The 17053-nt window shown below is 44.6% G+C and overlaps 1 protein-coding gene across 4 annotated transcripts in view; it reads right to left on the bottom strand.

The window, feature by feature from the left end:
- Positions 1-5804: 5804 nt before the first annotated feature.
- PBX1 (PBX homeobox 1) overlaps positions 5805-17053 on the bottom strand; it is a 349199-nt gene continuing 337950 nt past the window's right edge. For 3 of the 4 annotated variants that reach the window (XM_019501884.1, XM_019501886.1, XM_019501885.1), the window contains exon 9: positions 5805-12817. In XM_019501884.1, coding sequence (XP_019357429.1) covers positions 12725-12817 — 93 coding nt within the window. In that variant the 3' untranslated portion in view covers positions 5805-12724. The remainder of the gene's footprint in view (positions 12818-17053) is intronic. The other variant, XM_019501887.1, reaches the window with a different exon arrangement.

Here is a 17053-nt window from a genome sequence, read left to right as displayed (position 1 = left end):
CAGACACAGCTTTAAATGCTTTTTCTACATACCTTGAGGTACCAGGTGTGACTCATAAACGCTGTGGTGCTGGAGCGGATGGAGTGTCCCACAGCAGCGTGGGGGGCCCCCTGCATGCAAACCCAGAAGTGGACCAGAAATACTTCCAGATCTGCCAGAGAGTGCATGGGGGGCATCCCTGTGCCCCCTGGCTTGGTGATTGGCTGCAAGGGGACCCCAGGTGCCTCCCCCAGATCCAGGAGGCACCAGTTTCTGAGCTGGGGTGATGCAGGTGGTCCCCCCTTGCACACTCTGCAGCGGACCTGGAAGCGGACCAGAAGTGCTTCTGGTCCACTTCTGGGTCTACCGCCAAGCACACTGGGGACCCCCCCCACACACTCCTGTGGGTTGCTCCATGCACTCCAGCAGCTCAGCATTCATGAGCCACCTGGTACCTTGAGGCATGTAGAAAAAACATTTAAACCCGTGACTATGTCCAAATCACCGAATCATTCCAAATCTCTCCAAATCGATTCAGAGGGTTCTGATCTGTTTCGGAGAGATTAAAGGGTCTTCTGATTCGATTCGGATTCAGAGATTCATCCACCGAATCGGGCCGAATGTCCACCAAATTGAATCAGCAGCCAAAGCTTTGCACAGCCCTAGAAAGCAGTAGTTTAGTACCAGCTCTGACAGAAACTCACTTTGCGATTTCAGACAAGTCACTTATTAGTTTTGGTGTGGTTGCACATAAAAGCTCAGATTTCAAGGCTTTGTTGAGCTAGGTGCTGTACACGTATACAACAAAAAAGGTCCCATCCCAAAGATCTTGCACTCTAAGGAGATGAGAGGCAACAGGTGGAGAGAAACAGAAGAGGCTGGGGAAAGAAGTCACAGGCTAATGGTGAGACAATTATGAATTGCCTAATGAGCACCAAGCACATTCCACTTGCCTTCTTTTGTCCTTCAAGGTTTTCTTTGATCTTCAAATTTACCGCTGCTTTTGAGGTTCCTATAGATGCCAGGATTTGATGTTCATTTCATTAATGCTGGCAAAAGAGGCTCTGAAACCTATTACTCTGCTCACATCACTGCCTGCTCTCTACCTCTAGAGCTCAAGCCTGAATACAAACTCCACTGCCTCCCTAGAGCTATCCCCCAACCCCGCACATCTCCAGATACTTTTGGCAGAAGGTAGGGCAGAATGGCACCTTAGAGACTACCTAATTGGTTCAGAAAGGCATGAGCTTTCACGGGTGAGAACCTACTTTGTCATAGCACCTGGCAAAGTTGAACATTGTCTACGAAGGTCATGCCACTCTGAACCAGTTAGTCTAAGACACCACCCTGCCCTGTCTTTTGCCTGACTGACTTCAGACTAACATGGCTAACCACCACTGTCTTGATATTTTTGGGAAAAAGATAAATACAGCTATTCATCTGGAGAGAGAGAGAGAGAGAGAGAGAGAGAGAGAGAGAGAGAGTGTGTATGTCTGTCTGTCTGTTGCACTGGAAAATAAAAGGCTTGAAAGGTCCAACACAAATGCTCGTTGCTCCAAGGGATGGATTTTTTTTGCACTTGGCAAATGATGTTCCTGTGCCGGTAGCAAATGTCAACTGCTCACCGTGGGACTGCAGAAAGAAGAGAGTAGCTGAGAATTTGGAACAATTCAGCGGAAAGGACAGAATCTCTGTTTCAAGGCTGAACAGGCTCATAACAAATGTCAGCACACAGCTCTGGGGAGAAAGGCAGTGAAAATACAGAACCCCATGTCCCCACCTGACTGGCTGCTGCTTGGCACCGAGAAAACATATCTGCTTTGCAATGGATCTGTGTGTACTTACTACCTTGAAAGTCCCATCAGTAACAGGGTGCTCTGGGTTTGCTCGCATTGAGATAGCAGTGACATGCAGCTTGCAGAGAGGGGACTTTACTGAACATCATTTCAATAATGACATTTGCAGTTCCCTACCAAATCCCATGCTAAGGTCTCCCAAGTGCTTTGTAGACTTTTAACCCCTCCACAGGACAGCGGTTGCACTGTCTGAAGATTTAACTGTGATGGGATAGGGAAACTCAGTTAAGAAAACACTTGGATTTTGGGGAGGTGCTTCTGTCTTGTCCAAAGCTTTTTGGAGGTCTCATTTCTCTCAAACCTCAGGAACTTGAACATGAAGTCACTTGGTCTATCTCTTTCTTCTGTGCTTTGGAGCTTCTGGATGTTCTGTAAGGATGCTGTATTTCAGTCATTTGTTAGGATTTTCACATATTGATTGTCCACTAGCACAAGCCATTTTTGACATCTGCTGTGATTTGGAGATTTGAGGACTGATCATTTCAAAGCCATTTAAGGCCCTTGGCCCCCCCCCTTTAGGGGGCTTTGAGTATGTACAAAAATGAGGTGTAAGCTCCCTCTAGACTCATAGGGTGTATCCAGAAGAGCATGGTCACAAGGTATGTGGTGTTACGAACACATTTGCAGTGCTACATACCGCACAGTCCAGCGTTCTCCACACTGCAAGGGCATGCTGCTCGGGCATGCGCTGCACCAGATTTTTGTCCCATGGTTTTTTTGACCTCTGGATATTCCATAGAAAAAAAACCAGTGCAGCGCACGCTGCTGAAAAGTGGAGCTGGGTTGCAGGAAGCCGCGTTCCACCTCCAGCCAGGGTCTGTGTGGCAGTATTGCCACAGCTGCAGCCCCAGGAAGTGCCCAGGGCCCCAGGCAAAGTTTCTGGGGCCAGCACAGTGCTGGCCCCAGCCTCCCCTACCCCACTCAGGGCACCAAACTGCATGTGGCACAGGCATTCCCCAGGAACAAGTAGCTGCAGCACAAGGTGTGCCACTACTAGTTGTCCCTGGGGAACCAAACGTCCATGCACATCTAGACACACCCATAGTAATCAGATTATACCACACATCATTGGAAAGCAGAGCTAACAGAAACACAAAAGAAAAAAGCCAAATTTCTCAAATTTAAGACCTTGTTTATCTTACAGAGTTCAAAGCAGGCCTGCTTTTCAAACACTGGTGCTACTTTAGTTTTTTGTAAAGAAAAACTTTATCAAGATTCTTTACTGAAATTGTGATTAAAAAAAAAAATACTCTGTCCTCAAAATCCAGGTGTGGTTGAGCAAAATAATGTCATAGTTTCTTAAAATATTTACAATTAAATTCTATTAAAAACCCATCTGGAATATTTTGCAAAAAGCAGATTTTTTCCAAAATTTTTTATTGTAACAAAAATAGAATTGTGTTTGCATATGTGGGTGCTCTCTCTCTCTCTCTCTCTCTCTATATATATATATATACTAGCCAATTGCCCATCAAGAATGAGGGGGGGTGGGCAGGGAGGGAGTGCCGCCACCCACCGCCCCGCACTGCTGCCACCTACCAGGAGTTGGGGAGGGGGGCAGGGAAGCTTGCTCCACCATCCCCTCCATCCCCCTCCACCAGCACCCTGTGCTGCCATCACCTCAAGCGCCACTGCCCTTGTGCCCTTCCCACCGGCCCTGCTCCTTGGAGGTGGCAGAGCACTGCCATGACGGCGGGGACGGAGCTGGCTCTGTCCCCTCCATCCCTGCCATCATGGCGGTGCTCCACACTCTGATTGGTTGTTTCACTAACCAATCAGAGTGCTCCAAGAGCATTATGGACAGTCAGACAGACAAAGCCCTTTATTATATAAGAATATATAAAGAAGTGGTAATATTTCCTTACCATCACTTAGAAAGGTGATTTGGCCTCAGTTTGCAAGATGGCCTCAGATTTGACTTGTGACTTCAATCTCACAAGGTGTTAATCATCAGAAAGATGGCCCAGAATGAGTCTGATGCATGCACTGTTCCCCAAGGGCTGCACACAACATGCATGTGTGGGTGGCTTAACAGGAACCATTCAAAGCCAACCACAGAGAGCCAGGGTCAGAACTCTCTGTAGGTAAGAATGGCCAGGCAAAGTACAGGACAGTGAACCTGGCCCTGAAAACATAACTGAATCCTTAGTTGGAGAGTGGAGATTCCCAGGGTTGTCCAGGACACTACCCACTACAAGTAATTGATCTAAAGCAAGGGTGTCAAAGATCTGGCCCATGGAGGCCCAGAGAGCTGGCCTGTGGGTCTTGGATCAATCCTGCGTACCGCATGTGACATGTGGACTTGATCTGGTGAGTGCTGCATGTGACATGCAAGACTGGACCAGGAGCTACAGGCATTACATGTGGCACAAGGGGCTGATCCAGGGTGCATGCTGTATGTAGCATCTGCAGCAGACTAGCCTCATGCACAGACTCCAGGGTCACTCTGGACTGGGCCCTACAGACTGGCCATGTGTGCTGGAGCCAGCACAGGAGATCCATGCCATGAATGCCCCAGATCAGCCCCCTGAGCTATCTACAGCACCCATGATGCTGGGTCCAGCCCTGGCACATGCAGCACAACAGACCGATTCCACATGCTGTATGTAGCACACAGGGATGGGGCCAACATGTACTCTATGTGACATATGGGGCTGGACTGAGCACATGCGCTGCACAGGACATAGGGGGCTAGTCCGGGTCATGCACTGCAGATGGAACCCTGCCAGACTACCTCTGGCCACTGGACCATAGATTGTCCCATGCCCCTCATCTGGCCCATAGGGCTGGATGAGCTTGATATCCCTGATCTAAAGAAAACTTCGGCTGAACACCAGTGTTTCCTAAAGCTAATGGGTCCATTCATTTCCTAAAAGACATAGTGAACTCTCTGTTTCTTGGGTCATGAAAAGACAGGCAAGACCATGTAACCAGAGCATAAATGGTATGGAACTGCCCCACAATGACCAGCCTGGGAACGATGAGGTAGGGGCTTTAACAGACCCACTTGATCTCTGCTGTCTGTATCAGTGCATATGTACCACCTGTTGGCATCTTGTAGGGGGTGGAGAACAGCATCTGTCATGGCAAAGAGTAAAATGGGCCATTAGTTGTCCTTGGAAAAGTGCTGCCTTCATACCTTATTTCCTTTCAAATTCATTTTCCCAGAGACCTGTGAGTATGTGTAGCTATTGCAACCAATTCAGCTCAGGAGCTTTTCTAAGTGATGTGTCTTTTATGGTACTGCAAAGATGAGGAAGAACTAAGGTGAGAGGACAATTCAGAAGGATCTGGAGTAGCTACTCAGGGTTAAAAGAGCAGCCACTGCAGCAAGTAACACCACCACCTACTCCTTGGCTTTGACTGATCTTAATTCTTTACAAAAGTGCTTAAGTATTAGTATCCCTATTCTGTAGATAGAAAAGCCAAGGAACAGGGAAGGATGCAATTATCCCAAGCTCACCCAATTGCCAAGTGGTAGAGTCAGAAGCGCATCTGGGTCCTGTGCTCTATCTACTAGACTAAACTGTTTGATAATAAGGTACACTAACAGATGTATGGACCTCCAGGACTGGGTAAGATCTTGGTACTTGAAGTATTAACATCCTGCTGCTAATTGGGGCTGAAGGCCATAGTCACCGTGGAACTGAGCAAACAGACCCAGGGTTGAGTGTGCTGAAGACTACGTCCATCATTACTGTTCTGCCAGAGGGACGGAGACTTTGAGGCTCTGTTAGTAAATAACGAGTTTTCAAATGAGAAAGTCCCATCTGTATGGTGTCAGAGAGCTGCTGGTCAGGACTGAGGTGCATTGCACTGGTAGAGGGGTTCAGCACTTCTACTTACTCTCCAGCTACAGACTGCCATTCTTAGTGGGATTTTATTGTTGTTGTTGCTTTTAAATATAAAATAGCATGCATGTTCAGAGGAGAGAGCTTTCTATTTTTTTTTTTGCAAGAAATACAATACTTTTTGCAACAAAAGAAACTATTTATTTGGAATATGCATTACCAGTACAAATCAGGAGACTGTAAAACCTACACCTTGTTAGTATCATTATAGAACATAAAAGTTTCAGTTGGGATCAAAAAGACATAGGCCTTTTCTTTACAGAAGCAGAAAAGCTTAAAGTTTCAAAACCAGGTCAGAACAGAGAGTCTTTTTAGGTTTTTATATTCAGAATCCATTGGAGGGGGAGGGGTGGGGTAGAGGGGAGGAGAGAGATAAAAGAAAAAGTAGCTCAGAACAACTGGAATATCTTTACAAGAAAAGGGTTTCAAGTGAAAACCAAAAAAAGAAAAAAAAAGAAAGAAAAACCCCGCAATGTCTGATTTATATTTTAATAATAATAATTATAATAAAGGTGTATGAAAACAGAATTAATTCAGGAAGCTTTGAGATAAAAAAGAAACCTAAAGCAGAGTGATGTGAAGAGTTTTTTGGGTATTTTTAGGTCTTGAAAAGAAGAAACAAAGTGATCAAAATCAATGTTTTGAAAAATATCTTTCCTTGAACTGGAACCTTTGACTGTATTATTTTTGAGAGGTATTTACAGTTATATTTTCTTTTGTTGCTCCAATTATGAGTAGCTTCCTAACACAGCTTCAGGGTCTAGATACAGTTTTGTATGTACTTAGATTTATGCACAGAATGAGTACTATTGAAATCAGTGGTGCTTCCTAGGGGTGGAAAGCTAAACAAGGGTGTACATGTTTTTAGGATCAGCTCTTCTGACACCCTTACTTATTTCCAGACTTCCTGAGCAGTTCATGGGTTGATGACAATGTGTGTGGCCCCAGAGCCTGGTCCAGTGCCTATTGGAGATAAATTCTTTCAGAAGGGCTGTCATCAATCCATGCTCTACCTACTTCAGAAGTCTGTCTCCAGCAGGATGGGTTAGTGCAAGAAGATATATGAAACCTTACAACAGACAGTTTTGGAGGTTGCCCATGTAAGTCCCATCTTGTTTCCTAATTGTTAGAGACCAGAAACATGATGTTTTTGCTGCCCTCCAATGCTCCAGTTTAGCCTAATGACTTGGAATATATGGATATCCTTGTTATCCACATGAACATTCAATTCTTCTTGCTGAGTTCTTGGCCTCACCGACAACTTACAGCAATGGATAATTTAATTATACATTGTGTGAAAGAGTATTTCCATTGACTTCAACAGGTTTTGGTTGAAGTCGTAATTAAATGTAGATCAAGTGACAGCTACTTAATACTAAACAAAAAATAAGGAACAGCAGAAGCAGCACATCTGTACTAAGTGATCAGAATGGGAAGATCCACTGATCTGAGATACTGCAATATTGTATGATAACAGTCCTTTATTAACCTCAGAATTTTGGACTAATCGTCTTAGTTCTGTATCCAGAAATTGCTGCAGTCACTGAAGTCTTTCATTGGCCTCAACGAGAGAAAAGGTGAGGAGTGTCTATGAAAATACTGGTTTGGAGAGACACTGGGCTCAATCATGAGGATGAAAAGAAATCTTTAACATTTAATGATGCTCAAAACTCAAGGGAGGAATTTACCGCCAGTAATAGAAAGAGTTTTCATGGCCTATATGAATTTCAGATAAGCCCTGATTCAGGAAGGAACTCAAACATGTATTTAAGTCTGTCCCTATTCAGCAAAGCATTTAGCTTTGGATTTTTTTTCAGTGAAGCTAAGGAAGTTAGGTACCCAACTCCCATGGAGACTTTAGCACAGGCTGAACTTTAGCTAGATTCTGAATCGACTTCAGCAGGCCACAAGCATGCATTTAGCTCTGCTGAATAGGGGTGGCTTTGCTGAATTGAGGCTACAGCTGGGCCTTGATCATGCATGTGTTTGTCCCTTTTCTGAGGTGGTCCATCAGGCCACAGCATTTAGAACCTGAGGGTAAGAAGAGCAGCCTTCCAATTTCCTAGGGGATAGTTTGTTGGCTTAAAAGCAGAATCAGTCCCACAAATAAAACAAAAATAAATGAAAAAGTGATTTTTGCAAATTCAACTTTTCACATCACGTCTGAATACATACTAAAAGTGGAGGAACGGGAAGTTGCAAGGCCATTGTCTTGGACAATTTAAAAAATAATCATCATCATTATCATAAAAGCCCCCGAAAAAAAAAGGAAACGCCGAACAAAGGAGTAATTTCTGGGTCTCAACGTTAATAAACATAAAGTGTTAGAATGTACCTATTATGCTCACTATTCCAACCATTTTTTTAAAGTTTTACAAAATGAATTACTGTCACTTTTTAAACATTGTGTAAGAGGAAATGAGTGTGCACAACTACACTTTTCTAGCATTCTTGAACTAATTCACAAATGCAAGAAAATTAAAAAAATGGGAAAAAAGAAAAAAAGGTGATGAATGTAGGTAGTTTGGTGTTATAAACTATACAGGAATGAAGCGCTTTTTGCCACAGAAAGAACAAGAAAGGAAATTCCTCCCTGTTCAATTTTGCGTGCTATGAGGGTCTTTTTTATTTTTTTTTTATTATAAACACTATTAAATTCAGACTGCTTTTTTGGTTTTTTTTTCCTTTATCTGAATATACAAGAACATTCATTATCAAATGTTCGTTATCATCAATACTACAAAGAACGAGACACAAATCGCAAGAAACAATGGAAAATGTTAATAAAGCTGAAAGAATCGTTGAGTTTTTTTGTTCTTTTTTTAATTTTTATTTTTTTTGAGTTTCTGCAGTTTTTTGTTTGTTTTTTTGTTGTTTTTTTCATTTTGTTTTGTTATGTTTTTTTGGTATCGAAGTCAGGTTTTTCTGGGCAGAAAAAAGAAAAACTAAAAAAAAACGCGAAGTCTGTGAAAAAAGGCAACCAACCAGTCAGCAACAACAACAAAAGATGTAAAGGGAACAAAACAGGAAACCAAAAATGAGACTTATTAAGTACCATAAAGGAGTCAATACCATGCCGTGGAGAATGGGGGAGGAAGACAGCAAGAGATAGGTAAGTAATTGCAGGGTGGATAAATGCAGCTCCATCTAGGTGCTCCAAGAACTGGTCTCTGCTGCTATGGAGGTGGCATCCAGCTCAGTTCTCAGGTGAAACAGGGAGTGATACTAGTGCCTGCTGCTTTGTGTAGCTTTAATCTCACATCACGTTATTCATTTTCAAGAGGTACCATTGCACACCATTGCACCTACTTGTCAGATAAACTTCGCGACTCCCGCCCCCAATACAACTGGTTCTAGGGGGTGTAGGGAGTGTCTACAGGGAAGACTCTTGACATCAGTGGGGCTCCATGCAGGCACTGAGGTCCACCTCTGTGTGGCCAGTTTCAGGATTGGGATCACAAACTCTGATCCAGAGAAATACTTAAGCACCTGCTTAACTTTAAGCACTTCAGTACTCCTTTTTATGACAACAGGAATCATTGCCTTCCAAAGGACTACTCATGTGGTTTGAGTGCTTTAAGGCCATAGACCAAGATGTAGCCTATATATAGCTAATGAAGAGTCAGGATGCCATAATGGACGAGGCACTGGTTATTGGGGGAAGTGCAGTTTGAAGCGTGGGGAGAAGGCAGAAAAAAAAGAGTACTGTAGGTAAAAGGGGTGGCATTAGATGATGGTCCCCTTGGGAAGTAAAAATCCTCTTCCCTCCTAGCATTTTCATGTTCCTACTTCAGCTTCATCTCAGATGAACACAAAGCATCAGCTATGGCCCAAGGATCAGACTGTCATTTCACATTCAGAAGGGGGCTTTATTCCATTTTCCTACTCTACCCTCACCCAGTCTTGCAAACACTGGTATGTGTGTGCACATGCACATGTGCACACATACATGTAATGTGTATATGTGGATGTGAATCATCTAGTGCCGAGGCCAATACAATGTATGATTGGGTGGTCTGCTCTAAATATTTTATCATCTTCAGTACAGAAAGACATATTACTTGTACCAACCAAAGTCATGTGTTATATTCAGGTCACCCCCCAAGCAGCTGCTAAGAAACCTGTACCATGCACTGCCCTACTCTGTATTGTGTGTAGCAAGGCGGGGTTACCAAAACTTTACATCTGGAATGTTCTAGACAAGTTTGGTATATTTAGGGTTAGCTGGTGAGCACTTTTACTACTTCTGGTAATTAGTCACTGGCATGTATAAGCCAACTGCAAGCAACCAGACTTCTTTTGGGACTAACTTCTCTCTACTGTGAATAAAAAAGTTCACATGAGGGTTCTTAATTGGGACCATTTTTAATATCCCTCTCCCTCTACAGATCTAAGTGTCATAGCATCAGAGCTGGCAGACTGGCTAAGAAAATGCAAAGAAACCAAAATCACTCATATTTTGGATTTGGCAGGGGAATGTAGCCACCAATATTTTAGAAAGCTATAGACTTTATAATCTAGAGGTTCATAATCCATCTAAACTAACCCTTTAATTTAAAAAAAGCTCTCAATTTGCCAAGTGGAGACCTCAGAAAGTGGAGGCCACAGAATCTTCCAGTGCTAGTGCTGCTAGAAAGTATTGCACGTCCCACTGGAAAGTCAAGACCCCCCCACTGCACCCAGTTCAAGAGAAGAGTGTTCCTGATTGCAACTCTGCACAGCCATAGTCCATCAAAGCCATGGACTTGCCACTTCGGTAAGCCTAGGCCTCCAGCCACTTTGTGTTTTTTTTCAGGGCCAATTTTAATTTTTTTCTGAAAGATGCTTTATTTTCAGTGGTGGAAACTTAAAGCTGTTCAGTACTAATCTTATTCTAATAGTTAAACGGTAGACAAAACTACCAGCAGAGGTAGGTTACAGATCCAACTGAATGGTTCTACACTTTGTCCCATGTGATCCATATGCATAACACATGCGCGCGCACATATTCTTTGAGCTTCTTAAGGCTTAGGCCTTGACTAATCCTGCAAACACTCATGCACTTGCTTAAGTTTGTGAGCTGTTCCCGAGAGCCAGTAGAGCAAACCCACATGGGGCTTATTTTCACAGCTGTTTTCCCTTTAAAAGTGAGAGGAATCATGCAGCTGACCCCATCACACAAGCAGCACTCTCAGTGATACCCATCAGTCGCCTGTCTGCCTCCTTACTTGGAGAACTTACCTAAACTGCTCTCCTACCTCTTTCACCTAAGTGTTGCTTTTACACCTCTCTGTTGTACTTGTACACAGGTAGCAGAGCCTGCCTCCTTTCTGCCAGGGAGGAAGCCTGTCTGCTCCTCTCTGCAGCCCCTCCTCCTGAAGGCTGCCCAAATGCTGAATGGCAACCGGTGTTGTGAGTCATGTTGTTTCTGGCAACACAACAGAAATCCAGGAGGTCAACTGACTAGGGTGGAAGGTCCTATGATTTATTACAATACTTTTAATGACTCATCTCAGGTTGATGAAGGGATAAAAACACTGATATCAACATATAAATGTAAAAAAAACTCCAGAAGCAAAAAAACCCAAATGCATTTTATGGGGTTTTGCTCCAGACCAAAATAGATCCATTCTGTTTAAAGCTACCAATGGCATCCAGTCCATTAATTTCATATATTTACTACATACACACCTATCTTTGGGGTGTCATCTTCTCCTCTCAACATCATTCATGATAACAGGGCCAAAGTGCAGAAAGAAGAAGCCTTTCTCTCCCTATTCCCAGTCATCACTGCTTGTTAACATAATTATAAAGAATACTGATGCCTGAGCGTTCACACTGTGCTAAACGAGCCCCTTGTAGGGGGGTATGCTGTGCCTGCATATATATCCCATTGCAACTGTGGAATGTATGCCTTAATGCCCACTTAACCCCATCGCAGGTGGCCGGGTCCTTTCCTTCTGTCCAAGATAAGACCCAATCTCTCCCATTGTTGTTTAAACTCAGGGTATCACTCTCAAAACTAAGAAGAATCCCTGACAGACATGATAAGTGCTGTGCACACCTGCTGGATCCCCATCAATTTTGAGTTAAAATTTGGACAGCACTTTGATCATGTAACACATTATGTAAGTGCTAAATGTTTTCACTATAGGTGCCCATAATCTCTCAGCCACCTCTTTCTGCTTTTCCCTTCTTAGCAGTGCCATGATGCCAAGGATGTTGGCAGGTAAGGTTATTTTTGTTATAAAGCCACATGAATGGCATGCCAACTTGCCGAGTTGGATGCCTCGTATGTTTGGGGTCTGATTCAAAGCACACTGGCAGAGGCAAGCGATGGGATTTTATATTTAAATCTGTTTGTAAAGACAACCTCGTGGTACCTTTTGAAAGTGAGCAGAATATCAAGCACAAGACTTTCGCTCCCTTTTCCTACATGCCCTGCGGCACTGGGAAAACATTTATCCACCCTGTAAGTGGAAATGCCCTTGGAGGCAACTCACCGAGGTTTCGGGATGGCTCTGGAACAGGAAAGCATTCTGCTAACTATTTCCAGAAACAGAAGAGTGGCGAAGAAGCATCAGAAGGAAGGGCTGATGTGTGGCATACTCCTGCTAAGAGGTAGGTGTGAGCACAAGAGAAACTGAAGGAGGTGGTTGCCTTTTAGTAAAAGAGTGAGGTAAATTTTGGCTCCTCGGAAAACCAGTGAAAATGTACAAATACTTTTTGTTGTTGTTGTTGTTTTGTTATTTTTTTTCCTCTTTAAATTCTTCTACCTGTTGAAAATATCCTTCAGTGGGAGGATTTGGGAAGGGGATGGTGGTGGTGGCAGGGGAGGGGTGGCTTCTACCCAGAAAATAAAGGGAAGAGAGTATAAAGAAGTGTCCAGATTGGCTGAAAAAGCATCCCGACGAAGAGAAGAGAAGGAGACTCTTATTGTGTTTGCTGATTGGTTCCACCTCCAGTCTGACTGCTTCAGCATTAGGAGAGAACCCCTCCCCTCCCACCCCTGCCCCTGAAGGGGACTGGGGTCAGCCAGGGATGCAATTTGCTGGGAGATCAGTTGGAGGTATCAGAGTGAACGCTGCCAGGGCCTTCTGTGGGGGAGGTCACTGATGAGGGGGTAGTAGCATCTTGCCAACCTCCATTAGCCTGGGGGGAAACAAAGACAGCTTATCAGTTGCATGATACCAAACATTAGATATAAATGTTCACCCTCTTGAGCTCACCCACCCCATCCTCAGCTGGCTCCTGCCATGCTCCATGCACACCACTGTTGCCATCGACTTAAGCATTGCTAGGGGTGCCAGGCAGGATTTTTTGAAGGTACATAATGCACCTAAAGATGCAGATTAGGCCTAGGGTTCCTTCTGCCCCACGGGGCAGCCTTCTTGCAGACGAATGCAAATTCCACCACTGGCTTTGCTCATCACAAGTTGCGCAAATTTGCCTGGTGTGGTCCCTTTTTCAAGAGCCGCAGTAATTCTTTATATAGGTGCTACCATTTTGGTTAGAGGAGACATGCCTATTTTGTGCCCATGCAGATTAACGTACAAGAGAGAGGACACCCCAAAATTAAAGCCAAAACCTGCAGCCCAAACCTGAAAACAGTTTGAACTTTTTGGTAAGAATTAAAAAATTAAAAAAACGGTTCTACCCCAAGCATATGGGACAGGTCTACAGTACTAAAAATTAGACACGCAGCTCACGCCCAGCATTGGGTGAGATGTTTGTGCCTTGGCTCTGCTATTATTACCATTTATTTATATTACTGTACCACCTAGATGCTCCCCTCCTAGATCCGTTCTGTTAGTTGCAAACACAGAACAAAGACAGGAAACCAGCATTTGGTCTCTGTGAGAGCCAGGCCATGCTGCTACAGCCAAGCAGTAGAGCCCTGCCCCTGCTTCTGCTTCTTTTACAGTCAGTTAGGACACTCAGCTATTTGGCACCTATTACAAGCGCTGCCTAGGCTACCAGGTCATAATGTGAATACACACTCAACATTAGGTACTGGCCTCTCCTATGGGGGCAGAGCACAAATGGAAACTTGGAGGAAAAAACTCAAACACTGCCTCCCCAGGGAACCTCTCTGAATGCAGCCAGGCTGAGGGTTCTTAGTACATCCCTTCCCATTTAAAAACAGATCTAGGAAAAGGACCCCAGCAGCTGAACTGGCCTTGAGCTTTCTGTGAGCATGTCTTCAGGCAAAGTCTGCCCACTCAGAGGGACACAAACTTGCTGCAGAACTTGGGATGTTAGCTGGCTTCCCTTATTGCCACCACAAACCCCAGGGCATGCTTCCCTTCTTTCCTTTACAGCAGGTTGTTATTAAATAGGATAAAAAGAGCAAACAAATCACCTCCCAGTGCTGTTTATCTTAAAGTGCAATTACAATCTCAATAAGTGACCTCCAGGGCTTTGGGATTTATTCTCTCTCAATGATTCTGCCCCTAATTTGCACTCTTTACAAAGGGAGACAAAGCAAACCAAAACTATTTTTCTGTGGGTTTGACCACAAATTCCAAGTAGGCTCTGGAAGCCCCATCTTTCTACTTCTTATGTCAGCAGCCCTAGAGATGCTGTGCTTGCAACTTACCCTACAGCCCTGCCGGCTGTTCAGGGAGGCAGCGTCAAATGGGGCTCTCACTCTCCTAGCCGTATCCCAGGCTGCAAGCTGGAGCACTCATCTGCCTGAACAGTCAGCAGATGCAAATGGGAGGCAGTGAATAAAAATGCGGTGCTTTTCTAGCAAAGCCAAATTTTTTTGGCTGTTTGAAGTGGGGAGGGGATATAGGGTTGGCCTCTCCAAGTACAGTATGAGGGAAGGGGAATGGAAGGTTACTACCCACTCCTTGGCTGCTGCCACTCTTCCTTAGCTGCTTGTCCCCTTTGGAGAGGACCAGATGCTGCACCCAGAATCCTTACCTCGCTCTGACATTGATTCAGTGCTATGCTCATTAATCCTTCCAAACTCCTGCCTGCACCTGACTTGGCGGCAGCCGCTGTCCTGTTTTAGACATGCCTGAGCCATCTCTCTCTCTCTCCTCTCTTCCTCTGCACCTTACCTCTGTAGTGCTTCGCTGACGCACAGAATCCATCACTGGCTGTGACAGCCTAACCTAACCTGGTACTGGAAGACTGTTTCATTTGCAACCCAGAAATACGCCAGGGTGCTACAAAGTGGCTGATGTCAGCACCAAGCGCACGTCATCTGCAGGTGGGCCATATGCTGTTACCACCGCTGCCCTAGGCAGGGGCGGGTAAGCTGGGCATGCTTCACCAACCTAAATCACTCCTCCAATGGCAAGGCTGGCAAGAAATAACAGCAATGGGAAGAAAGGACACACAGCCACAAAATGCAGGACAAGCATTACTCACTGAAGCCTCCAGAAGGGCAGGACTCCACAAGAGTGAAATACACACTAGCTCTGTTACTGCTATTAGTCATGGCAATGAGAAAATGCCTTTGTGGGGAAGGGGGACTCTCTCTCATATACACACACACAGGCAGGCTGTACATAGATTCACAGTATGTATACAAATGATATGGCCAACCACACTCAGACAGACTAGATAGACAGTTATACAGGCACACATACTCAAGGGAGGAGGCGACAGAGCAGTTAAGGCATCTCATGCAATTCCAGAGGTGTCAATTCAAGTCTGGTTCTGAACTTGAGCTGACAGCCACCCCTGCTATAAATGGGTACCCTAGTCATTTGGACTGTACAATGCAGCCAGATGTGCTGCTAGCCGCACCCCACTCCTCTGTACCTTTGGCTCCAGAAACTCAGGCTGCCTTAAGCCCCACTGGCCTAATGGGCTGTTAAGCTCAGTCTCTATTTTAAATACTCATACTCAGCCTATAAGAGATGCCCATACCTACCTTCTTTATACATAGAGATGTGCGCACGTACACACACACACACCATTTTACACACTCACAGCCACACTGGGTGTGGATGGGTGCACACATACACGCACACCTGCACATGCATAAGCATATCTACATGCATATGCAGACTGTATAAAGATTACTGTATTCCTATTATATACACACAATGCATATACCTCTACAGACAGACACACAAGAACAGATTTTACCCAGACACCCGCTGCCGTGGTGTATACATATAATACACACGCGTGTGCACACAGCCAGAGCAGCACATTGTTTACTGCTTCCCAGAAGATACAGTAGACACTCTTACACATTTCTGACCACTGCAAGAGGCAGCAATTACCACAGATTATCAGCCCGACAATGACAGGCCGTGTAAAGAGAGACACTGAGCCAACTCTGCAGCCTGGAGACTGGCATATTCAAGTACACTTAGGACATTAATAGCAATTTACGTGCCATCACTGAGGCAAAGCCACAATGGCTCTGTTGGCAGCCTCTTATTTTGAAGCCTGTTATTTGTTGGAGTTACAAGCTATAATCACAACAGAAACTTTCAAAACCCTTATCTTCCGTGACGCACCAAATCTATTTCAGAGCCGTAATTGCTATGTCACCAGAGAGTTTGCTGCTTAATGCACTCAAATGCCATTTAGTGTTTGCAGGGTCATTACAGCTAGCAGATCGGGGGAGGGGAAGGGGGGGGTCGTTTAGAACAGGACTACAGTTCCTATTGTGCCAAACTATTTTTAGAGGGGTTTTTTTATTCTATCCACTGATGAAATAAGCAAGAGAGAGAAAATCTTTTATACAATCAGTGCCATGCCTTGCTATTTAATACCCCAAAAAAATGCTCTGCAAGTCTGGGAAGCTCCCATTCTACTCAGGACTGGCAATTACACATCTTACTTTTTTAAAGTTCTTAGCTCCTACGCCTTTCTCTTTTGTCTAATAGAGAGGCATAGAAAATTCTGTTTCCATAAGGGTGCGGTGTCCTTATGTATAGCCTTTCTAATGAGGAGCTACCATCCAAAATGCTGGCTATCCCCTCAAAACACACTGACAACAAAAATTAATGAGGACTGCTATAGCAAAGCATCTGATCCAATGCAGAGAGGGAATTTCCAAGTGAGTTGGATCAGGCATCAAGGAACTAGAGTACCACATATAACACCAGTGGCACTCAACCTTTTGCTCCTCTGGGCTGGATGAGTGGTGTGGCTGGTCTCTGTGTGCCTGGATTGGGCCTCATGCTGCCCCATCCCCAGGTGTCCAATTTAAGGGGCAGGGCCAAGCTATCCAAAGGGCCCCCCATAGGTCCAGAAATTTGACAGCAGGGAAGTAGAAATTAGTGCTGCAATTTCTCCCGAGGCAAAATTTTTGGATCTGTGGGGAGCACTGCATGCTGGACGACATGGGTCCAGAAGTCAACCCCAGGCCAAGAGGTTGAGCTCGCTTGCTCTCCCTCTCTCTCTCGCGCGTAC

This window comes from Gavialis gangeticus, unplaced genomic scaffold, assembly GCF_001723915.1.
Source record: "Gavialis gangeticus isolate Ggan-Ray unplaced genomic scaffold, GavGan_comp1, whole genome shotgun sequence".
In the NCBI taxonomy this organism is placed as follows: Eukaryota; Metazoa; Chordata; order Crocodylia; family Gavialidae; genus Gavialis; species Gavialis gangeticus.
Note: the sequence above shows the minus strand (reverse complement) of the source record. Positions and strands in the feature narration are given on the sequence as shown.